The 26,751-nt window shown below is 40.6% G+C and overlaps 1 protein-coding gene across 4 annotated transcripts in view; it reads left to right on the forward strand.

Annotated features, from left to right (window-relative positions):
• HDAC9 (histone deacetylase 9) overlaps positions 1 to 26,751 on the forward strand; it is a 1,168,275-nt gene that overhangs the window by 1,035,592 nt on the left and 105,932 nt on the right. For all 4 annotated transcript variants that reach the window (XM_063921745.1, XM_063921748.1, XM_063921746.1 and 1 more), the window contains 3 exons: positions 5,095 to 5,296; positions 8,179 to 8,393; positions 17,211 to 17,462. In XM_063921745.1, coding sequence (XP_063777815.1) covers positions 5,095 to 5,296; positions 8,179 to 8,393; positions 17,211 to 17,462 — 669 coding nt within the window. The remainder of the gene's footprint in view (positions 1 to 5,094; positions 5,297 to 8,178; positions 8,394 to 17,210; positions 17,463 to 26,751) is intronic.

A 26,751-nucleotide genomic window follows, 5' to 3' on the forward strand; every position in this document is an offset into this window, starting at 1 on the left:
CCTGGGAAAAATGGTAGCTTCTTACGAAGCGATTCCATTCGGCAGATTCCATGCACGAACTTTTCAGTGGGATCTGCTGGACAAATGGTCCGGATCGCATCTGCAGATGCATCAGCGGATAAAATTGTCCACAAGGACAAGAGTGTCTCTGCTATGGTGGTTGCAGAGTGCTCATCTGTTAGAGGGCCGCAGATTCGGCATACAGAACTGGGTCCTAGTGACCACGGATGCCAGCCTGAGAGGCTGGGGAGCGGTCACACAGGGAAGAAACTTCCAGGGCGTGTGGTCAAGCCTGGAGACGTCTCTTCACATAAATATACTGGAGCTAAGAGCAATCTACAATGCTCTAAGCCTGGCAAAACCTCTGCTTCAGGGTCAGCCGGTGTTGATTCAGTCGGACAACATCACGGCAGTCGCCCACGTAAACAGACAGGGCGGCACAAGAAGCAGGAGGGCAATGGCAGAAGCTGCAAGGATTCTCCGCTGGGCAGAAAATCATGTGTTAGCACTGTCAGCTGTGTTCATCCCGGGAGTGGACAACTGGGAAGCAGACTTCCTCAGCAGACACGATCTGCACCCGGGAGACTGGGGACTTCATCCAGAAGTCTTCCACATGATTGTGGTCCATTGGGAAAGACCAATGGTGGACATGATGGCGTCCCGCCTCAACAAAAAACTGGACAGGTATTGCGCCAGGTCAAGAGACCCTCAGGCAATAGCTGTAGACGCTCTGGTAACACCATGGGTGTACCAGTCAGTGTATGTGTTTCCTCCTCTGCCTCTCATACCAAAAGTACTGAGAATTATACGGCAAAGGGGAGTAAGAACGATACTCGTGGCTCCGGATTGGCCAAGAAGAACTTGGTACCCGGAACTTCAGGAGATGCTCACGGAAGATCCGTGGCCTCTACCTCTAAGACGGGACCTGCTTCAGCAGGGACCGTGTCTATTCCAAGACTTACCGCGGCTGCGTTTGACGGCATGGCGGTTGAACGCCGAATCCTAAGGGAAAAAGGCATTCCGGAAGAGGTCATCCCTACCCTGGTAAAAGCCAGGAAGGAGGTGACTGCACAACATTATCACCGCATTTGGAGAAAATATGTTGCGTGGTGTGAGGCCAGGAAGGCCCCGACGGAGGAATTTCAACTGGGTCGATTCCTACATTTCCTGCAAACAGGATTGTCTATGGGCCTCAAATTAGGGTCCATTAAGGTTCAAATTTCGGCCCTGTCGATTTTCTTCCAGAAAGAATTGGCTTCAGTTCCTGAAGTCCAGACTTTTGTAAAAGGAGTACTACATATACAGCCCCCGGTTGTGCCCCCAGTGGCACCGTGGGATCTTAATGTAGTTTTGGATTTTCTCAAATCCCATTGGTTTGAGCCACTCAAATCGGTGGATTTGAAATATCTTACATGGAAAGTAACCATGCTGTATGCACCCAACAAGCTGGGTGCTCCTGCTTCTAAGCAGACGATTGCTCGTTGGATTTGTAGCACAATTCAACTTGCACATTCTGTGGCAGGCCTGCCACAGCCTAAATCTGTCAAGGCCCATTCCACAAGGAAAGTGGGCTCATCTTGGGCGGCTGCCCGAGGGGTCTCGGCATTACAACTCTGCCGAGCAGCTACGTGGTCAGGGGAGAACACGTTTGTAAAATTCTACAAATTTGATACCCTGGCTAAGGAGGACCTGGAGTTCTCTCATTCGGTGCTGCAGAGTCATCCGCACTCTCCCGCCCGTTTGGGAGCTTTGGTATAATCCCCATGGTCCTGACGGAGTCCCAGCATCCACTAGGACGTCAGAGAAAATAAGATTTTACTTACCGATAAATCTATTTCTCGTAGTCCGTAGTGGATGCTGGGCGCCCATCCCAAGTGCGGATTGTCTGCAATACTTGTACATAGTTATTGTTACAAAAAAATCGGGTTGTTATTGTTGTGAGCCGTCTGTTCAGAGGCTCCTACGTTTGTCATACTGTTAACTGGGTTCAGATCACAAGTTGTACGGTGTGATTGGTGTGGCTGGTATGAGTCTTACCCGGGATTCAAAATCCTTCCTTATTGTGTACGCTCGTCCGGGCACAGTATCCTAACTGAGGCTTGGAGGAGGGTCATAGGGGGAGGAGCCAGTACACACCACCTAGTGGTCAAACTTTTAAATTTTGTGCCCTGTCTCCTGCGGAGCCGCTATTCCCCATGGTCCTGACGGAGTCCCAGCATCCACTACGGACTACGAGAAATAGATTTATCGGTAAGTAAAATCTTATTTTTTTTTAAAGTGTCAAAATTTATTAAAAAGTGTTTATTTATTGCAAATGTGCTTGAAAAGTATATTATAATTAAGCTCTAACTTCATAACAAACTCGGTAAAAAAAAAATCAAATTATTTGAGAGTTTTAGAGCTGTTTTGTGTCTGACCTTCAATATCGGACTTCATTACATTGGCCGAGTTGTAACTTAACACGGGCAAAACATCTGGATCCGACTTTTTATCGGGCTCTCTACTTTAGAGCCGAAAGCGTCTGAAAAAGCCTCTTTGCGGCCACTATTGCATTAGCTGACTTTGCAAAATGTCCAATGTTTGCAGCAATAGCCACAAACAATGGGCATTTTGTTGTTATCGGCTCCCATTACATCCCGGCCCATGTGTTGCCTGTGCAACTAAGGCCCACGGTTCACCTAGTTTTGTGGAAGGGTTTATCTCTGATACTGTATAAACAATATTAGTGGAAATCTTTTATAATATTAAGAGGGAGATGTACATACCTCCCAACTTTTCTCTTCTCTAAAGAGGGACACACGCGAGGCAAAGCCACGCACTCTCCCAAAAAAGGGGCATGGCTTCGCTGCGATGCCCTGATTGAAAGCCACGCCCCTTGTCCGTCACTGAAGAGGGCATGCCCAGCGCTCTGCGAGCTGCTGGCATGCCCTCTCTACCTCTGTGCATGCGCACAGCATCTATTCACCGCAACTGCCTCCCACCACCACGGGACACTGCGACCCGTGGGTAGGACAGCGGGACAGTCCCCCAAAAAAATGGGACTGTACCACGAAAATCGGGACAGTTGGGAGGTATGGATGTATCATATTTTCTGAAGAGGACAAGAGCAATTTATCTAGTACATTTAAGAAAATGATGGGTAGAATCCGATTAGTTACAGCTTCTCCGCGTGTCCTGTTTAGCAGGTTTGGTACAACTCTGCCCAAGAATGTATGTAATATGTATTAGTTTCCAATAAGCAATTTAGCATTTCCCCAAACATCTGTAAAGGCTGACGTCTTTCTCCAGGATCTCGGATGCCTTATTTCGGGGCTAATAGACGCAGTGTAATAAGAAAAGTATTAAGAAAAGTATTTATGGGTTGTACAGCACAAGCATTTTTATGCTAATTAAAATAGCTTTTCCCAGAAATGCCCCAAAACAGACCTTTTCATGTGGGATGTGGGAAGCAAATCCTAAAACAGCTTTGTGGAATAATAGATGCTTCTTGAAAGAAATGGCTTGCGTTTTGTAGCCCTCTATTAGTAATGTCTGGTATATTGGCAGGAAGACGTTAATGTTATTGAAGCACAGATCAGATAGGTGGGCATACACTTTGTGCTTCGGCGCATTAGGCAGGCATACCATTTGTGTCTGTTTCAGGGTCGGTAAACTTCTGTTCTACATAATGCAAAGGACTAAAATTAAAATCACATGTTGCCAAGAATATCTTCATGTATTGACCTAATTAACATAATAGATTATTAATAAAATGTGTTTACGGAAAAGACTCATGTCTAGTTTAAACTAGTTTGTTTAATAAAATGTCATTACTATTTTTTTTTTTCAGTCTTGCAAAATCCTTACGGTCATCCCAGCTATTATCAGATATTTATTAATTATAAACATTTATTTATATAGCACCAGTGTATTCTGTTGCACTTTACAAATGGGATTATTTTCAATATTTTTACATATTAGTCTAACCACTTATGACAGATGAATATTTATGTACAGGCTAGGCTATACATACTAGTTTGGCCTATGATCCCTTGATTGTAACGTTGGGATTGGAATTCAGAGACATATGCCAAAAACAGGGGTGCAGGGATAGTAACACACTTACTGTATGTTAAGGAGAGTGAAAGTTAGGTTCATACAGTTGTAACTGCACAAAAATAAAATGATCTCATTCCAAGGGGTCTGTTCATGAAGCAGTGAAAAGAGTGGAGAAGTGAGCCAGTGGAGAAGTTGCCATTGGCAACCAATCAGCTGCTCTGTATAATTTTATAGTATGCAAATTATAAATGTAACTTCAATGCTGATTGGTTCTTCTCCACAGGCTCACTTCTCCACAGTTTTCACTGCTTCATGAATAGACCCCCAAGAGTGTTATTCATTTGATGCTAATACTTGAGACCTATGGTGCCGATGGGGCGAGCACAACAAGCCCCTTGCAGGCTCTCTGCACTCGCCACACCGCAGACTCGGGTTCTATACCCACTCTATGGGTGACGTGGACACCCGCGAGTAGGAATAGTCCCTGTTGGTCGGCATTCCAACCGTCGGGATTGTGAGGGGGCCGGATGTAGGGGAGGTCTTGTGACCGGTGGTCTCCTGGCCGCCGGTCATATAACTACATCCCGTGTTAATACCTGAGATAGCATCAGAATTCACTGTAGTTATCAGTGATCCCTGTTGTAGATATATGTAACCACTGCAAAAACCAAAACCCCTAATTGGCTAGAATGTGGATTATCTGTACAGTGATTGTACATCAGGTACGTCAATGGAGAACATTTCTAGTATGATGTAATAAAATAGCTTTTGCCCTCCAGCTTCCCATGACAATACTAGTACTGTCTAAATCATTGCAAAACTTGTATTAAAATGCTAAATTGTTATGGCTGTATTTTTATGACTGGAGATGCTGCCTTATTACTCGCTCTTTACTTCGTTGCTTCTCTTCTGCCCGGTGATTCAGTCTCCAGCCTGAGGATCATCTGGATACTCTGAAGTAGAAAACCATGTATTCATTGATGGTAACAAGCTGGATTCTTGTGTCTTAACAGGCATGTAATGGGATTAGAATCACTTTCTGAATGTGTGTTACAGGCCTCATCTTCATTAAAAGAAAAACAAAAGTATGAGCCTCAGGCACCCAGGCAGGGGGTGTCACTGCCCGGGCAGTACGGAGGGACCCTGCCTGTATCATCTCACACATCCCTGGAGGGCAAGACTAACAGCAGCCACCAAGCCTTACTGCAACACTTACTGCTGAAGGAACAGATGCGCCAACAGAAGATCTTAGCTACAGGTACAGATAGAGTCACTGGTACAGCCTTTGCCAGCTCATGTCACAGTCTCCTCTTTCATTCTCATTTATTTATTTATTAACAGTTTCTTATATAGGGGGTCATTCCGAGTTGATCGCTAGCTGCCGTTGTTCGCAGCGCAACGATCAGGCTAAAAATCGGCATTTCTGCGCATGCGTATGGGCCGCAGTGCGCACGCGCAACGTGCTTTCACAAAAAACAATGCAGTTTCACACAAGGTCGAGCGACGCTTTTCAGTCGCACTGCTGATCGGTGAGTGATTGACAGGAATGGGGCGTTTCTGGGAGGTAACTGACTGTTTTTCGGGAGTGTGCTAAAAAAGGCAGGCGTGTCAGATACAAACGCAGGCGTGCCTGGAGAAACGGGGGAGTGGCTGGCCGAACGCAGGGCGTGATTGTGACGTCAAAACAGGAACTACATAGACTGAAGTGATCGCAAGGTAGGAGTAGGTCTGCAGCTACTTAGAAACTGCATGAAAACATTATGAAGTAGATCTGCGCACTTCTGCTAAGCTAAGATACACTCCCATAGGGCTGCGGCTTAGCGTGTGCACTGCTGCTAAAAGCAGCTAGCGAGCGAACAACTCAGAATGACCCCCTTAGTGCAGCATATTCCGTTGTGCTTTACAATTAGATCAACAGTAATAGAACAAAACTGGGTAAAAACAGACAGACATAGAGGTAGGAAGGCCCTGCTCGCAAGCTTACAAGCTATATGGGGGCTAACGCCTGTTTGCAGAGTGTCTGTCGTGCGTACCAAAGTATGGGTGATACAGAGTTATACACATGTCAGTTGTAGCTCTACTTATGACCAGAGGGTGTTCTCATATAGGTGGTGAGGTTGGTGGAACTGCCTGTCTGCAGCCGTATCTTTTGCACCTATTATACGGTAGCAGGAAGTGCTGATAAAAGCGACTACTAGAAAACCAAGCATACCCAAATGGCGTTGGGGCACCATAAGACACATACGGCTCTGCATGAGGCGAATATATGCACCTCAGATGGTAGAGAACAGTTAGTAACAACACCCAAGGGGTGGGGGGTGGGGGATTTATCAAATCTTGGAGAGAGGGATGATGTGGAGAAGTTGCTAGTAGACAGTCAGATTCTAACTGATATTTTCCAGCACAGCCTGTAAAATGACAGTTGGAACCTGATTGGTTGGAATGGGCAACTTCTCTACTTTATCTCTCTCCAAGATTAGCCTGTGTGCAGCCTCCAGTTGGCCCCCCTTGTACATATGCATGTGGAATGTAAGCTCTGGCACTGTGCCAGGGTCTATTGCACATGTGCATACAGCATCTATTGGGGAATTGTGCCTGTGCCATTTTGCCTGTGAGTTCTATATCACGCATGTGCACATCTCCAGGAAAATTGCTCCGCAACGTTTTCCACAGAGATTTCTTCTCTGCACACCCTGCACCCATTATACATACACCAATACCATGACTGATGCAATAGCTGCTTCCGTACCACTATCACGCTTTGTCCTATCTGGGTGTTTGGATGAAAACAGGTCCGGGGACTACAAATAATTTTCACCTTAAAGTGAATGTACACTTCTTATCCTCCCCTGGGCCCTCGCTGTTACTTACAGCTTCTGGCCAAACAACTCATTGGGCTGATTCAAGGTTGAGCGCAATAGCCGATGGAATTGCACTGCTGCACTCAGATAACCATTCCCTGAGCTGCCGTTTAAAACCCCCATTCCCGAACTGTGTCTGTAGACTCAGTGTTGCATATTTTGCTATTTCAATGCGCCAAGTATCGGGACCATCAAGGGACTCACCCAATGCTTCATAGCTCTGACCCTGCCTGTAGACTGCGTCTCCATAGACCTCTGTTATGGCTTCTGGCACTCCCATAAAACACTCCTGACACTCCTCCATTTTCACCAGACACTCCTCCGTTTTTCTAGCCACCCCCAGTAAATGGCAAATTACTAACCACAAACGGACGCTTCCTGTCAATCACTTATGTCTGAAACAGTGAATGGCACATTTTCGTTATTTCATGCTTAAAATACCGTTGCGCACGCGCCGTGCTTCTTTGACACATGCGCAGTAGATCGATAATCGGGAACTGCAAATCCATCTACGTTTGCGTCCAACATTGAATCGTGCCCATAGTTATATGGAGGCTCCAATGAAGCTGACAGTGCCTGAGACCCCAATATATCCAGTGCAATTCAATTGCGCAGGATGGATGCGTTCCATTGTATGTAGAAGTGGACTGGATGCAATGAGCCCTCCTGTGCTCTGTCCCACAAGCAGAAGAGTCTGGCTCGCAGAGTCACAGATAATGGCAGATGAACCCTCTATTAGCTAGATGAGGTATGGACTGGGCAGAAGTGGAAAAGGTTGTTGCAACTGATTGTAAGTGTTCCCTTAGTAATATAAGCAGCTTTCACCACTATTGCATCACATTCCACCTTTATTTTACAGTGATGTGTAAAAATATATATATATATTTATGTTCAGTGTGATGAATAATGTCATTGAGAACTAAACCCATTGATGGTGCCTCTGTTATTATGTTGTTTTATTATTGTTATTATTATTAATAATAATAATAGCAATAATACTACTACTATAATTATTATTATTTATTTGCAAAACTCCACTGTATTACACATCACTGGTGAACTGTGATATTCTGCTGCTGCTGTGCTAGCAGGATCTGATCAGTGTTATACCAATGGTAAATGATACACGCAAGCAAATTTCTTACAATGTCAAAATGATGCTTTATCCTATGTTTATATAGCATCATCAGCATCTTACGCAGCACTCTGTAATCATGGATGTATCCTATATAGTTCTGAAATATATAGTCATGATTGTTCTTTTCCACCCATCCTGCAGGTGGCACTCCTCTACTTCAGTCCCCTCTAGCGCCTAAAGATAGAGTTTCACCAGCCGGGAGGGTGGCTCACAAGCTGCCCCGCCACCGACCCCTGCACAGAACGCAGTCTGCGCCCCTTCCCCAGAACACCCTGGCTCAGCTCGTCATCCAGCAGCAGCACCAGCAGTTCCTGGAGAAGCAGAAACAATATCAGCAGCAAATCCAGATGAACAAAGTGAGCAGGTTCAGTCATCATACACATGTGTATATGGACTTATGTAATGCAATGCAAATGTGCTGGAGCCTCATTCTCTCACCTACAGAATTACATAAAGCCAGTTGTACACAAGTAACCAGAACGGAACGTCATATTTATGCTGGTACACTCAGTGTGTAGCTGTGGCTTTAAGTTTAAGGCATCTCTAACTGCAGATAATGGAGTGGATCCAGTTAAGTATGAGATGCAAGTTGCCGTTATCTCTGCGAACCCACATTGCATTTTACTGCAGTACAGTTAGCATTTTGTATTGAACCAGTGAGAGTAAACTTGCATTTTTCCATTTGCTCCTTACTGATGGTGAGAGATGGTAGGGAAATTCCTTGTTTTAAGTTTAGAATGTCAGGACACCAGACAGATAACCTTGTACACCCCTCCTGATGAGTAATTCGGCAATTGGAAGTTTCCAATTAGCTTAATTAGTGCAATAATTACATGTCATTTTTGGGGTTTAACAAAAACAATAGTCTTAAACTACCCCAAAATCAACTATGTTGCTGCTTTATGCACCAAAAATTCTGTTAGACTATTTACAATTTTTTTTTTTTAATACAGGTTGAGTATCCCATATCCAAATATTCCGAAATACGGAATATTCCGAAATACGGACTTTTTTGAGTGAGAGTGAGATAGTGAAATCTTTGTTTTTGATGGCTCAATGTACACAAACTTTGTTTAATACTAAAAGTTATTAAAAATATTGTATTAAATGACCTTCAGGCTGTGTGTATAAGGTGTATATGAAACATAAATGAATTGTGTGAATGTAGACACACTTTGTTTAATGCACAAAGTTGTAAAAAATATTGGCTAAAATGACCTTCAGGCTGTGTGTATAAGGTGTATATGAAACATAAATGCATTCTGTGCTTAGATTTAGGTTCCATCACATTGATATCTCATTATGGGATACAATTATTCCAAAATACGGAAAAATCCGATATCCAAAATACCTCTGGTCCCAAGCATTTTGGAAAAGGGATACTCAACCTGTAATTGCTTTTTATATATATTTTTTTACATCTTTTTAGTTACCTCAAAATGCCCCAAAAGCATATTTGTCCTTCTTTATAATTTGTCACTTCTTTAAAAAAAATATGCACAAATCAGCCATTTAACACAGTTTACATACCTCCAGCTCTTTCCTTATGCCCACATACAGCCTTCTGTGTTGTGTGATTCTGCAAACAAAATTGTCATATTTGGGAGATCCAGGAAGGTCACCCCACTATTTCATGCACTACGCTCAAACAAGCCGCACCTAATTGGATTGACCAAAATAAATTATGTCCATTATACTGTATGGTTTTATATATATATATATATATATATATATATATATATACAGGTTGAGTATCCCTTATCCAAAATGCTTGGGACCAGAGGTATTTTGGATATCGGATTTTTCCGTATTTTGGAATAATGAGATATCATGGTGATGGGACCTAAATCTAAGCACAGAATGCATTTATGTTACATATACACATTATACACACAGCCTGAAGGTAATTTTAGCCAATATTTTTTATAACTTTGTGCATTAAACAAAGTGTGTGTACAGTCACACAATTCATTTATGTTTCATATACACCTTACATACACAGCCTGAAGGTCATTTAGTACAATATTATTAATAACTTTGTGTATTAAACAAAGTTTGTGTACATTGAGCCATCAAAAATCAAAGGTTTCACTATCTCACTCTCACTCAAATAAGTCCGTATTTCGGAATATTCCGTATTTCGGAATATTTGGATATGGGATACTCAACCTGTATATATATATATATTATCTATTGCAATTATACCTCCGGCAACATATTACCTAGAAAGTTTACTTTGTAACTTTATGCAACCAAATGTGCTGGTTTGTCATTTTGTTGATTGTCCCTAAGAAAACTACACAAAAAATACCTCCAGTATTTCTGCATCGTAGAATGGGTTGGCTGTAAAAAGAACTGTAATTAGAGTAGGTAAAGCTTGGCCACTAGAGGGCACCTGAAAATCCAGCATTGCTCTGATAAGATACAGTACATGTTTAGTGGCTTTACACACAAGTCTCCAGCTGATCCGTTTGCAGAACACAGTGCTGAACAGTTTCCCTGCTGCCAGTGATAATGTGAGACACGCTAATGAATATCATCTTATTGGTTCTTGGCATGTATTGTATCTTCTCCTGACCATCACACGGCTTGGGGTTGAGACTATGGCGTCTAGTACTAAAATATTTAAAAGTTTCTTAATCAGCTGTAATACCTAATAATGATACAGAAGTTATGTTAATATATAGGTATAAACTCCTGTAATTAATATCTGTGCAAATGCTATTCTTCATAGGCAGTGCATTATCCCATACACATACATCTCAGATCCACATTATGTTAAAACTAGTGATGAGCGAGGTTCGGTTTTACTCGGTTTTACTCGGTTTTACTCGGTTCTCAAAACGGCATCTTATTGGCTATCCAAAACACGTGACATCCGTGAGCCAATAAGATGCCGTTTTGAGAACCGAGTAAAACCGAGTAAAACCGAATCCGCTCATCACTAGTTAAAACACCTTGGAGATTGCGCTTGGAATGCAGATTGTGACATTCCATCTGAGTGTGGGTGGAAATACTTTGCCTGACTTTTTAAATATTAATGTTTGGATATCTGACCTGTTCTATTCTTGTAGGAAGGCAGATACTTGTCAGACTGAATTTACTTCTGTCCTGGGAATCGCTGACTTTTTATTGTAGTCTACTGATCATTTTTCTACCAAACTTTACTTACTTGTTACAATTATGACTAAAAAGAATCCTATTAATGAAAAATAAATGTCTGTAGCTGCATTGGTCAGGCAAACATTGTTACAGGCTGATGATGTCCCAGCTGTTATGTTTTTACATCAGCACAGCAGCAGGATGAGCCGAGAGTCATGATCACCTCATCAAAGCCTCATGAAAAGGCATAAAAACACCTAGGAAACACATAGGAGCAATTTAGCAGGTTTTCATGGATGGAGAATGCATGAAAACGGGTTGGGGCTGTAATGCCGGCGGTCATGATCCCGGAGGTCAGCATCCCAACCACGGTATCCCGGCCGCCAGAATTCCGGCGGGGAGGGGGCAAGCGCAACGGAGCCCCTTGTGGGTTTGCTGCACTTGCCACGCAGCAGGCTCACTGCGCTTGCCACAGGTTCTTTTCCAACTCAATGGGTGTCGTGGACACCCACAAATGTAAATAGCCCCTGTTTGCCGGCATTGTAAGTGGTCGGAATTCCGGCGTCAGTATCCTGACCGCCGGAATCCCGACCGCCGGTAAAAGCAGTTGTACCCAGTTTTGCAGGAGGAAGGTTTTCACATCATAAGATCAGACTGCAGTGACTTTAGGAGGTTTTTGACAAAAATGTTTTAGTGTTTTCTTTTGTTTTGTCTTTGTGTCAAAATGAATCACGAGAGCAAGGAAATATTGGGGCGGTGTCACTTCTGGTTTAATGTTTTTGTTACATTGGTCATAGTGCGCCTAGGAATACGCTTTCCCCACAGAAATACTATTGAAAGGTGCACAGTATATCGCAATATAAGTATAGGCCTGAGACCTAAACCTCATGACTACAGTGATGGCAGTAAAAGATGTGCACCCTCCAACACTTCTGTTAATGCACCCGCTACCACACTTTCCCTCGTATAATTATCCCATCCAGGAAAATCACATTTTATCTCTTTACTTTACGGGAAACCTAGGAGCACTTCACTAGGAGGACCCTTATGTAATGCCTGTACGCTGTACAGAAATACTGGCAAGTCTACCCATATTTATAAAGTGGCAATCATTTAAAAGACAACACCAGGTTGGTTTTGCCTTTTAAATGATTGGCGCTTTTAAAATACAGGCAGTCACGCCGGAATTTCCGCACAGCGTGCAGCTGGCAGTTTATTATGTAAGGGCCTAATGCAGACCTGATCGCAAAAGCAAAATCTTTCTCTAATGGGAAAAACCATGTGCACTGCAGGTTGAAGGGGGGGGGGGCAGATGTAACGTGCAGAGAGTGTTAGATTTGGGTGGGTTATATTGTTTCTGTGCAGGGTAAATACTGGTTGCTGTATTTTTGCACTGCAATTTAGATTTTAGACCAAGAGAGCGAAGGATTTGCAGAAGGAGAGGGTGGTCCACAGTGTCAAAAGCAGCAGAGAGGTCAAGAAGAATAAGCAGAGAGTAGTGGCCCTTAGATTCAGCTGCATGGAGGTCATTGCAGACTTTTGTGAGGGCAGTTTCAGTGGAGTGCAGAGAACGGAAACCAGACTGGAATGGGTCAAGCAGTGAGTGGGAGGAAAGAAAGGCAGTGAGGCGGTTATAGACAATACGCTCAAGGATCTTGGAGGCAAAAGGAAGGAGAGAGATGGGTCGGTAGTTAAAGAGGGTGTTTGGATTCAGTTTTATTCAGACCTGATCGCTCCTCTGTGAATTTGCAGAGGTCTGCGATCAGATAGCAGCTGCCCAGACAGAGTGAAAACCCACCCTGTGCAAGTCTGCATACGACTTGCGAAAATCTCGGCGATCGCTGGTCAGCTGCAAAACCATTCGCAACTCACCCACCATCTAATGATTTGTGCAGTCTAAGCATATCCCAGGACCTACTACTACTGTGAGATAGAATCAGGCTGATTGGGGCCGAAGCTGACGTACGCATGCACAGACGATCAATAATCGTCCGGCTTGTGAATTCGCACAACAGCGATCAGGCCTGAATAGCCCTCACAGCTATCAATGGTGTGGAAAAATGCTTCTAGGTTAGAATTTGTCCGAGTTCACCCAGATCATGTACTGCTTGGCCGGTATGTAACGAAGTCTGCGGATGTTTTTTTTAAAGGAGCAGTCATTTACAAGGCATAGTTTAGCCTTGTACATGATTGCCCCCTTTAACAAAAAAATGTACGAGTTTGGTCAGCATCCTACACCTGCATGGCCGCAGAATTCGGACTTCATTACAGCTGAACTGTACATTTTAAGAGTAGCATTGAATATGCAATTTTTTGCATCAAGCTTTTTTCTTACAGAAAATAAAAACATTTTTAAAACTGGAGCTTGATATTTAAAGCATTGTTAAAACTGTTTAGAACTTGCAGCATAAAAAACTCTTATATAACAAATTTCAACAGCTGAAGAATGTTCATCATTTGGTTAACGGCCAATAGACTTTGCAATGCTTTCATAGAATCATTTTGATAAGCGACATATACAGTATAGCACTGTACATGCCAGTATTTATCTGTAATCTGAGGCAGCCGGCTACATAAAACACAACATTTATTCAAATAATTATTTAACTATATATATGATATAATTTAATTTTTTTACATGTTGTCATCAATAAAGTCCACTCAATTTCAGATGGCAAAAGAAAAACCTAGTTCATACACAAGCCACACTTAAGCTCCGTCTGTTCTGAACTGTGATAACTTCAAAGTCTGTAGGAGAAAGGAAGAGATAACCTTTGGCATTGCTGCTTCCTATTAAAAGATATTTTTGTTACAGGTCCCAAAGATTGTTGTGTTATGCGTTAACTGTTTCCTTATGCCCAGCCAGGGGCAGAACAGTGCTTAGCCTGGCATCAGAGCAATACTTGGGTAGAGATAGACCCAGTTACATCATCATGCCCAAGTGCCCTCCCGATCTGCTCACAAGCGGTGCTACTTTTGACAAGAATTTTCAATTTACTTTTAGTCTTAGTCACTTACTTAAAATTGTAGTTGGTTTAAAGTCATATTGTATCCTTTTTTTCCCCCCTTCGTTTTAGTCAAGATTTAGTCAGTGGATCTCCGTTTTCATTTTAGTCAGTGTTTTAGTCATAGCTTTTACAGTATGATGATATGCTACTGTAATGGATTTTGCTGAATATAACATTTCTCTAAAATTTTATTGAGAAGTTTACATACCTTTAACTATGTGTTTAGTAATCGAGGCTCAGTAGGCTGAGAATGTGTTACATACTAAGTCTGACTTACCGTAGTACTGTTATATATCATATACTAATTAATGCCTTATGTTTGTTAGAACAAGTAAGTGCAATACACAATCGTGTTTCCTTCGCAGCAGGTCATATTTATTTTTTGCAAATATCTAGAATACATAAATGTTTTGTAAAAATGTAAAACCCTACTTCTAGGGTTTATTTTGACAAAGCCAGAAAAAACTAAAAGGTTTGTTGGCGCCGTGCTGAGCAGTGTAGATTGACACCTGTGGATCAGCAGCCACCTGGTGAGGGGGCAGCCAACCTCCTCAAAATAGCCACTAATATATAAATTGATACCAGGTAGGTGCTCAAAACTACAGAGACAACCTCAGTAAAAACACAATATTTAATATCATATAATATCATATAATATAATAACAACAATGATTTTTTTTTAAAACATTTGAATCTCAAATGAGCTGAATAGCAAAAGTGTGTGACAGCTCTACAGGTGTACAGGTTGCATGACTATAGGGATTCCCTGGAAGTCCCAAAGTGCTATGAGCAATTGATATATATAATCATTATAATTACCGCTGTTGATGGAATTGGGTGGAGACTCTCAGAAAAAGTTCAGTCAGTCTCTGACACCTTGATCCAAATATGTAGCCCGTAATAGAAGGGTATATATGTCCTCCGGCTATATGATCACAATAGCAGAGTGCCAGTGGTGTTGAATTTGGCTCACAGTAATGGATGAAATGTGAAGTGCCAAGAATCAGTATCACACAGCTCACCGGAATATGGTGCTGAGCAGTGGGCAATATGAGCTACATATGCAGGAGCTGCAGGGTTCGTCCGTTCACTTGGCCGACCACAAATGGAGCGGTGCAGATGGTCACTGTGCATGGCTTCTATGTACCAGCTGCAGGGAGTTACTGCACACAGCTGCTGATGGGTACGCGGCGGGTACATCAGTGCAGAAAAGCCGCTGTGCAGCGCTGTTAATCTGAATACGATAATGCCAGCGGTGTGATGGTAGTGAAGGGAGCCAAATGAATGCCCCGTTGGAAACAATCAGTATACTTCTTCTATGCACAGTGGTAGTTCCAGGGGTCCCTTTCTCCGTTTCCTCAACGCATTTCTCCGCACACAGGGAGGCTTTGTCAAGAGGCAGAGTATGGATTCTGAGCCTCTCCCATAGTTCTTTTATCCTGTCTTTCAGCAATCATCACAATTATTTTGACAAGTTGCTTTTTTCTTTTTTTTGTTGCTTTGTTTCAGTCTAGATTTAGTCACTTTTCATTTTAGTCTAATTTAGTCATGAAATAAACTGTCATTGATTAAAACTTTTGCTCAAAATTTTCATCAACAAAATTAACACTGCTCCACTGTTCACAAGGAATAGTCTAGTGGTCATTTCAGTTATTTTATTTTATTTAAAATTGTATGGGAAAGAACTGGCCCTTTTTTCATGCCCATGATATGTATCGTAAGACCATATAATATTTAACAGATGTACTTACAGGGAAACATTTAATAATATAGAGATTTCGTTATGGCTTGCAAACTATTAGACATCAGGGGACAGGTTTGAGTAGGGCGAAGTGCCGAAGTTGGGCACAGTTGAGTGATTTTTTACTTCTGTGCCTATGTCCAGAGCCTGTGCACACTCACAGCCGCAGTTGCGAGTTAGACGCACGATCTCAGACATGTCTTGAAAATGTTTTTTTGTTTTTTTTGTTTATTAAAAGCAGCAGTTTCCCATGAGGTTTGGCAAACTGCCACTTACCACATGGGATGGTTTGTATACCTCCCAAGTATAAAAAGCTGTTTTCTGGTTGTAGATATGGCAATTTTAAATTAATTAAATGCGGGTTTTATGTGTAGTTTTGATTTGTGTAAATCTCACAGTTTACAAATGGCACATAAAACATGTTATTTTGCTTAATTTCTGCTTAGTAAATCTTACCCACTTTCTTTCAGTAGCTTCCAAACTCTTTAGTACTTTGAACCTATTATTCTATTACATCTGGAAATGCATAACTTAAATGTTAATCCATAATTCTGTATTACTTTCCTAACTTTGGTGAAGTACCCAGAAATATTGTATACTTTGGTTATTTTGTACACTCCTGCTCCTGCAAAGACCTATGCCCAGATTTATCAAGCCTTGGAGAAAATTACATGGTGATAAAGTACCAACCAACCAACCAGCTCCTGTCATGTTACAGTCTGTGTTTGAAAAATGACAGTTAGGAGCTAATTGGTTGGTACTTTATCACTGCACAATTTATCGACTCTCCAAGGCTTGATAAATCTGGGCCCTTGTTTGTTCATTTGAGTTGCAGTTTCTGGGAGATGTATCAAAGCTTCTAAAGAAGACAAATGGAGGCATTGCTCTTAGCAACCAATGAGGTTCTAGCTATCATTGAGCTAGTACATTCTAAAAAATGATAGCAAGAATCTGACTGGTTGCCTTGGCAATACCTCCAGTTGGTCTCATTAGAAGGTTTGCAACATCTTCCCATTGGTTCATTTCATATAATTGCTAACATTGCTATAAACCTGCACCAGTCATCATATGGGCATAGCCTACTGAATAGTAGAGTTGCACCTTGCACCTGCTTGCTGGTTCACCACATTTTGTGGCCAATTTGGACACAGATCATCGACAAGATTTTATAGTATTGTTGAAAAGAACCAAATTGGTTAACCAAATTTCCAGATCTGTGTGACCAACTTACCAGCAAGCAGATAACATGGTGACCAGAGGTGTCATTTTGAACAAATGATGAATGTCTTCAGTGCTCTTAATATATTTTGTATCTTTTAAAGATGCTTTCCAAATCAATTGAACAACTCCGTCAGCCTGGAAGTCATTTGGAGGAAGCCGAAGAAGAATTTCACGGAGATTACCTGATGAAAGACCAGAAGGTTTCCTCCACTGGGATCATAAGAAGTCCCAGCACTACTGATGTCAGAACTGACCACCTAGGGTCTGTGAAGGTGAAAGAAGAACCGCCAGATAGTGAGGATGAATCTCAGACACATCCTGAATCTAATCAGAAAGCAGCTTTTATGCAACAGGTAATAGGCAAAGACTTAGGACCAGGATTTGTTATTAAGGTTATCCTTTGAGACTGACTGACAAAAAAACGATGCAATTTCTCTGTTTAAATAGACTTTTTAAAATGCTTTTAAACTATGTTTCTTCAAAAACAAAGTAATAGAGAAAACATTAATTTTTATTTGCAAATATGCATAGCTCAAAATTAGCGGATCTTTGCATACATTTAGTTCACATTATAAGTTATGGCTAATTATCTACTTGAATACTTGGAATAATCAGTTTTAAATATTTTTTTTTTAAATGACTATTTCCTGAAAATGTAAGAAAGACTTGAATGTGCATATCTATTGTAAAGTGTGCGTTTGAAGGATACAGCAGGGCTAAATTCACTAAGATATCTATGCATATACTTCAGTCTTATGGGTTTATTCAACTGATGTCGGATCCTTTCCGATGGAAAGGATCAGACAGGTCAGTATTCAATTTGAGGCCAAATCCAACAGGTTTTGTCCGTTTTTGACAATGTCAATCCAGTCGGATTTACATTGTCGAAAACGGACCAAAAACCTGTTGGATTTGTCCGAAAATTCGACAGAAATCCGTGCATCCGTGGCTAATCCGCCTATCCACGTGTTATCCGACAAGTCAAAAATTCCGACAAGTCAGAAAAACAGGATGACAAATTAATAGGTCGAATCAAGATTCGACCTAAAAATGTCAAAATTTGCTGTTTTTCCAATAAGTTGGAATTTTCCACATCAATTGAATAGACCCCAGTGGGTGCTGGGTTGTTTGTACGGTGCAGAGAGCAGGGTTGGGTTGGTGGTCTCAGAAGGTCTCGGAAGAAGAATAGCACCCGCATGAGACAGAAACATTTATATTTTTATCAAAGTATATTATCTTAGTAAACTTAGCACTAAAAAGTTCATCTTTCTGCATAAGATAGTCTATTGCTAGTTATTCCATAAATACATTTTGTTCGTTTTGGGCAGTCATTTTTTATCACATAATTTTCATACAGGCTTTACATGAAATTCACATGGTTTAAAAATCTGAAAAATATTGCATTAGCAGTGCTACTGAATACTCTGAGGAAACAAGAAAATTATAAGAAAGGTGTCTATATGGTAATAGAGTAATATGCACAGGCATTATCAGGGTCTTGGTATGGGATGTCCATTTCCTGATTTCTGCTCATCTTGGCCAGGGCTTCCCTGCGCTGTTCCTTGATCTTCTTCCCTGCCGGGCACTCTGAAGTCTCCACACTAGGACACTGCTAACTCCTGTTTTCTCCGCTGGTACACTGTGAACTCTGTTGGGCACTGCTGCTGCTCTGCTCCACACTTGTGGCTGCTCTTCCTGGGGTCCAGCCAATGACGTGGTGGTGCTGGATTGGAGTGCCCACCTATGTCACTGCTGCACAGCCCCACCTCAAAGTACACTGCTTAGAGTGGTGTCTGCTGATCCTTCTGCTTGCAATCAGTGCAGATGGGTTGGAACCACCCAATGAGTGTGTGAACACACATTCTGCCACCCTGTGCACTCATATATACAAGGCACACTACACCATAAAATAAAATAAAAAATAGATTTATACGTAATTTGTCTATCCTTCCTAATACATACCAGGGGGAATTGTATGGCCAATATGATGAACCTTTGAGAATCCCGATCCCCGCAATTCAATCAATATGGCACAGAGGGGACAGGACCTAATGATGCGTTGTGCTCAGCCCCACGCCCTCAGTGATCAGCTGCATCTCATCAGCAGGTTTCTCCCAGACAGGAGAAAGAGAGTCAGTAAGTTGGCCCTAAGTTCAGGATTCTCCCGGACATTGTGGCAGATCAGGGAAGCCTGGCCTGAATTCTGTAAACAGTAATTTTATCTTCGTTATACCTGAATACATTTGTTATGGAGCTATATGCCATTTGTACCTTATAGGAACATTTGTTTTTTCCTTTGGGTCAAGGCCTCCTCTGCTGCTGGATCCCAGAGCAGTCTGTGGCTATCCTCACAGCCTTGATCTTTTCTGTAACCAACCTATATTAAGTGTTTATAGTTGCACAGTCAGCCATTTAAAGCCAAACATTTGAAATGTGTTGTATGGCTGAGCTGCAACAGCTTGGATGCATGCTGCCTGCCAGCAATTGTTACTATACAGGCACTGGGGTTACTTGTAAGCCAGCCATAGGAACTGTCTGTGTCATATGTTTCTGGGCTTAAGTGGCTGATTTTCCTCTCTGAGAAATGTAAGCCATAAGTAATAGAAACTGTGTATAGGCAGGGCTTACTCACTATATTTTTCTATACATGCTTAATGAATATGTTGTTATTTTGCACAGGGAACCTGAGCTCTCTGCATATGTACATTTATTGAGAAGTGGAAGTTGCCATATTGTTTGCTCTGCTCATGTAATTAAAAAACAACAACAACACAGAGCAATGTTATCCAATGGTCAAGTTGCCAAGAAAACATGGTAGAACGCTTGCATGGCATTACAGAACAATATAATATGAAGAAAGCATCTCTCCTTTGCTATAATTTCATGAAAAACATCTTCCAAACATAATAGAACTGTACCCAGGCATAAAATTCTACGGTAACTCCTCCACCTCCTCCCTCATCATCTCAGTTAATAGAACCACAGGGTTTCCTGCATCCTGCTGCACCCATACTGGTTCTGACGGGTTAGGGAACCACTTTTGATTGGCTGATTGAGAAGCAACCTGCTGATGTCAATAGGTGCTTCCTTCCCTACTCAGGCGCTATATGAGCGTATATTATGCTGTTGTGTTTTAGCACATGTTTTATTGTGTACACTAGTGCAAATGCTGCTTATTATGGGCAGGAATATTCTATTTTTCTGTATTTTTTTGTTACATAAATAATGGCCTTTTTCAAGTACATGGCTTTTACTTAAAGGTACAGTAGCATGTATTTATCATATTATTTATCTAGCACCTACAGTACATATTACACAGCAGTTTACAGAGAATAATTAATTTGTTCATATCAGTCCCTACCCTACGGAGTTTACACTATATATCATGTACCACATGAATACACACTGGGGTTACTTTTATCAAAAACCAATTAAGCTAACAGTCTGTCTTTGGACTGTAGGGATAAACTGGAGCAAACGGAGTAAACTCATGCAATTAGGAGGACATACAAACTCCACACATATCGTGCTTGGTCAGAAATGAGCCATCGTACCAACTTTCTGAGTTAGCAGTGCTAACCATTGCGTCACTGCGTTGTTCTAGGTCACCAAGTCTAATGATCATATTAAAAAAGCTCTTCAATATATATATATGCAAATACTCTGGAGGCGTCATAATGATGACAAGGATAAATGTAATCAGCTAAGGAGATACATTTAAGTTCAGACAAGCTGTAAAACCTGTATACTGATAATTGTTCTCCTTTATGGTACCCTGGTTACCTACACATTGGAGAGGCACCTATTTTATGGTCTGAACCAATATTTACAAATACCATCTATAGTTACTCTATGGACCAATAGCATCACTGAGGATAAGGAGTATATTTACAAAAGGTTGATTTTCATAGATTAGTAGTAGTACAGGTTGAGTATCCCATATTCAAATATTCCAAAATATGGAATATTCCAAAATACAGAATTTTTTGAGTGAGAGTGAGATAGTGAAACATTTGTTTTCTGATGGCTCAGTGTACACAAACTTTGTTTAATACACAAAGTTATTAAAAATATTGGCTAAAATTACCTTCAAGCTGTGTGTATAAGGTGTATATAAAACATAAATGCATTCTGTGCTTAGACTTGAGTCCTATCGCCATGATATCTCATTATGGTTTGCAATTATTCCAAAATACGGAAAAATCCGATATCCAAAATACTTCTGGTACCAAGCATTTTGGATAAGGGCTACTCAACCTGTAGTAGTAATAGTAGTAGTAGTCATTATTATTATTATTATTATTATTATTATTTATTTTTAATCGATTCCAAAACAATGAAAATCTATCTAAACCAATGTTGAGTTTCAGGGGCTAAAACACACATTTACTAAAATTTCTAAATTAATCTACAACAATTGTCTATTAATAAATATGTTTCAGCCCCTGAAACACAACGTCAAATTAGGTCGACTTTCATAGTTTTGAAATTTATAAAAATCAATGAAAAATGTTCTTAAGTAATTATACCCCTTGATGTGCTCGAATTATGTCATTGGTTTCTAGGGACCAAGATGTAGATTTATCATAACTTCTAAAAAGGAAGAATAAAGGTGTTTACCATAGCAACTAATCAGATTTTAGCTGTGATTTATCAAAAAGATAGCCACAATCTAATTGGTAGTTACCCCTATATAGGCGGCTGGTACTAATGATTCAGCATACCTACAGTACACTCTGTGTATAGGGGATAGGTGCACTTTATTACTGTTGTAGGCATGACTTTTGTTTTCATCTATGAATTCAGTGGACACAACACTAATGCCATCTCCATATATCTATGTGTAGTTAAATTCATTTCACATTAAAAGATCAGCTTGCAGCATTCTCACATTCTGTAAGGAGATGACATTAAACCCAAGGACACAATCTGTGTACAAGAATGGACGCCCCCCCGCGTCCTCCAATACTCATTCTAAAGGGCCCCATACACTAGAGCGATAATGCCTGATTTCAGCCGATTTCAGGCATTCGGCCCGATATATTGGATGAAATCGGGCATTTTTTAGGTGTTTCCGATCCGATGCGCGTTCCCGTGAGCATCGGATAGGATCCTCCAGATTGAATGTGCTGCACATTCAATCAGGTCCGACCTGGGGGCATGGCTGGGATCTCCCAGGATCGCCCAAGATATATCGTATGCAGAAGGGCAGCATACGATGTATCTTGGCCGATCCAGCCCCCCGGGAGGCTGCTGGGTTGATCGCCTGCGATCACCTCCGACATGTGGTCGCTCTAGTGTATGGGACCCTTAACATTCATTTGGGTATTTTCAGCAGTCTTTGGAGATCAAGTGTAAAATGTAATAGCCTGGGAGAAGGAGGCTGTGCCTGGATTTGTAAATTATTGCTGCTTTAAAAATCCAGCAGACTCACATGGTATCCCGCACAGCCTGCTTCTCACAGGCTATTACATTCTACCCTAAATCTCTTTTGACAGCAGGTAGTACAGGTTATTTTCTAAAAGATGAGAACTTCAGAATGTTGAACTACCAGACGTTTCTCCTAATATGAATGCCCCCATGTTGGATATACTCTTCTCACAATGATCACATCCCACATGATTAGTTATTTTTACGATGACCGTTTTTCGTTTACACATTTAAATTGTTTTTTTTACACTGGAAACCCCTCCTTTAAAAATATTTGCGACACAGGCCAAAATATTGTAATATTACTTTATCCTTGTAGTTACTAGTGTGTAAAATCTTGTGACTGGGGACCTCTCTTCTTATGTTTTTATGAGAATGCCACTCCGATTAATTTCCCCAATTGTACAGAGCTATGGCAGATGTTTAGCTCGCTAAATGATATTAATAAACCAGATTATTACATTTACACTATTTATTACCAATATTATCTCGTTATCTCTTGTTCTTTGAATTATCTTTCGGTTCTTTCCCACCAGTACTCATTCTGTACCATCTCTTTAACATTTTTTTTTTTAACAATTTTTTTTATATGTTTCGAGTTTGGAATGTGAGTAGTAACATATCCTCACTCTAATGAGTCTTATAGCTGCTATCATTGACCAGCCTGTAGTAGGCATTTTAGGTGTGTTTTGCCAAAGAAGCATCTTTTCCACATGGTTTTGCCATCTATTTGTACTTAAGGTATAGCCATCACTATCACATACACAATAGAAGGAAGCCATTTTTGGCTGAATTTGCTCAGTAATCATGATACTGTATTTCATGGCCATAATCTAATCTCTTGTGTATAGTTAGCAACACCACTAGTCTCACAGCCCTAAGTCACACTCCCAGACTAAGGGCAGCAGAAGATGCTGACCCCACCTCTTGTCTGCTAGGGTAAGAAGCAGTTGGAATGACCAGAGGGGACACTATCAGGGCAACCAAGAGCAGCCACGGGCCCGGGTACTGGGGGTATGGCCAAATCCGGTGATGTGTGGCCAAACCTCATCAAACAAATTAGAAACTATTGTATTTGCAGTGCCTCCTTAGCAGCTGGCTCAGGCCCTTCCAACAAGCAAGGGCCCTGGTAATTAGTACCCGCCTCCCCCCCCCCCCCCTCTAGGCGCCTTTGGGCACGACTTACGAAATTGTTTTGTCTCTGGTGCTCACAGCGGTAAACTGGCCCTGGGTTTAGCTCACAAAATATTTGTTGTAGGTCAGATGTGACCTTTAAGATGCAGGGTGAACACCCCACTTATGTGATATGAGTAGTTTGAAGTATTGTTATATTTAAAGTGATAGCCATCGAAGTTGATGGCTTAATTTTCTATTATCTTTGATAATTTAACAAAATCAGCTAAAGAATGTCATGCAAGCAAATCAGATGTTTCTATTTGATATCATGTTTTCCATATAGCTGTGTGTCTTAAGATGGCATCTGACCATTTTTTTCTTATTTTTTCTTTTACGTAATGCAGAAGCTTGCACAAACTACAATTTGTGTTTGCTTTATTTTTATTTTATTTTTTTTATAAAAGAAATATGCAGTATGCCTCATTTATGAGTAGGTGTTACTTTTTATAGGCATAATTTATTTTCTGCAGAGAAAAATGCCTCATGACATATTTACATTTTTTACGTATTTATACATGCATTGGCAGAAGCTGCCATGTTGAAATACATCTGGGTTTTGAGATCCAAATATATCAAAATTCCATTATGGTCAGCTATGTCAGTAACATTAACATGCTTATAAACTAAGGAGTTAGAGGGAAATTAAACCTAAAATACAAGTATTTTTTATTAAGACGCTACTGTTAACATTGAAAAATATTCTGTATGTATGGACAAATTGTCAGAACTTCAGTTATAGAAGACAAACAAGTCTTAAAATGTCTTCTGTTTTGGTAATTCATTCATTGACATATCTGAAAACTAGAAGATGATATGAGCAATTAGCCAATAATTCTATTTTTTTAGCAAATTAATTTACTTTTTTTTTCCATTTCTGGCTCAAACTAAAAACTTGCTACATTTTAGAATCTAAAAGTACATTTTAGAACAAAATTCTTGTTTTTATGGAATATTTTGATTTTGTTTTTTATGATTGTAATATAAAATAAAATCTCCAAAGACTGCAAAACATTTAAATTTGGCAGAATGCTTTGCTCATGTTATAATTCATAATTTTGACCTTGTTTCATATTGGACACACTTGAATTTTGGGTTTAATTTAAGATAGAGTTTTGATTTTGTGTAAATATTAATGTGTAAACAAATAAAATTTGAAGCTAAAAATATTTATTTTTATGTCATTCAGCATTAAAAAAAACACATTTTAATGGCTGACTGAATATAATGACGTAACAATACAACTGAAAGGGAATATTCAATGGTTTTGTCAGTTTAAATAATATATTTCTTTTGGTACCAGTGTATATACCATTTTGATCTGCTGTATTTATTTTCACCATTAGTGGTGATTCTGTGTTTTATTTTTGTAAATAGATTATGTTTGTATGATTATTTTTGCTTTATGTTATTTTGTTCTTTTCACAAATAAAGTTTTCTCCCTGTTTTTTTATGCATTTTTTCTTCTGGTGTTTGTGCTATAAAATTAAGTTACCATAGATCATTATCCTTAAAAGAACACAATTTCATTTCTGAAGGTCACAACATAGCAAAAGTTTTAAAGTGGGTCACATCAAATATACACAGCACATCAATAAAGTATTTCAATATACTGTATACTGTAAATAAGGAAAAAAGTAACTAACTAGATATAACCATACTTATATTAAAGATACAACTATAAAATAAATTGTTAGTGTATTAATGTTAAGGGGTCTATTCAATGCATGTCGGATTCTCTCCGACAGAGAGGATCCGACAATGTGGTATTCAATTTGCAGGCAAATCAGACTGGTTTTGCCCATTTTCAACACTGTCAATCCGCCTTTTTTTAAAGTCGGATTGACATTGTCGAAAACAGGGCTTAAATCTGTCAGATTTGGCCGCAAATCCAACAAAACATGTGGTTCTGCGGCTAATCCGCTGATCCACGTGTTTTCCGACAAGTTGGAATTGCCGACAAGTCGGAAAAACGGCAGCCCCATTGAATAGGTCGAGTCATGATTCGACCTAAAAAAGTCAGAAACTGCCGTCTTTCCGACTAGACGGCAGTTCCAACTTCAATTGAATACTGCCCTAAAGGGGGGTACACACGGAGAGATCCGTGCTTAAAATCTAAGCAATCTTGCTAGATTGCTTAGATTTTAAGCACGGATCTGCCGTGTGTATGCCCTCCAGCGATAGAGATGCGCGGCCCCGCGCATCGCTATCGCCGATGCTAGATTGAGCTGCATGCAGGCTCAATCTAGCGGGTCGCTCACTTCACCGTTGTGTGAAGTGAGCGGCCCCCTGTCGGCTTTCCCCCTCGCTCAGCACATCGCGCTGTGCTGAGCGGGGTGAGAGATGTGTGCTGAGCGGTCTGTGTTAAGATCGCTCAGCACACATCTCTCCCGTGAGTTCCCCCCTTAAGTGTGAACAGTGAACCTACTTAACAGAAACCAGGACATAAGATAATTTGCAATATCACTGCATTTTTAAATACATTATGGTAATGAATTTTAATGGCATAATGATGTAGTTAGTATTTAGGACAATGCATCTTAGTTTCTGACCTTTGACGTTGGATGCAAGCATTTCTATTAATATGGAAATTGAACCCATGAAGATAGATTTATCACAGCATGCATACATACACGTAATGGGTCATTTGTGATGCAATAACATTGTGGCACAACTTATTGTGTTGTGCCATATTAGTCTGGTCTGCTGTTGAAAGATTGCAGGCCAGAACTGGAATTAGACATGAAGGAAAGAGAGAACACATTAATTCATAGTCATTATCATTCATTTCAATTTCTGTTTTTCTGCTAAAATACAGTTTGGTTTAGTTTTCATTTATGACTTAAGTTAATGATAAGCATAAGGGGCCATCAGGTCTGTCTTTAGTAAATGTATATTTTTTGTGAAATGTGCTTGCTTTTACATTGGCTGCCTAGAAATGCTCTTTACCATATAAAGTGTGTTTAGAAGGTGTTAAAGGCATCCAGAGGACCACAAAGGTCTCCACCTGGTTTCCATCATCTCCAAGTTCCTGTAAAA

This window comes from Pseudophryne corroboree, chromosome 5, assembly GCF_028390025.1.
Source record: "Pseudophryne corroboree isolate aPseCor3 chromosome 5, aPseCor3.hap2, whole genome shotgun sequence".
In the NCBI taxonomy this organism is placed as follows: Eukaryota; Metazoa; Chordata; class Amphibia; order Anura; family Myobatrachidae; genus Pseudophryne; species Pseudophryne corroboree.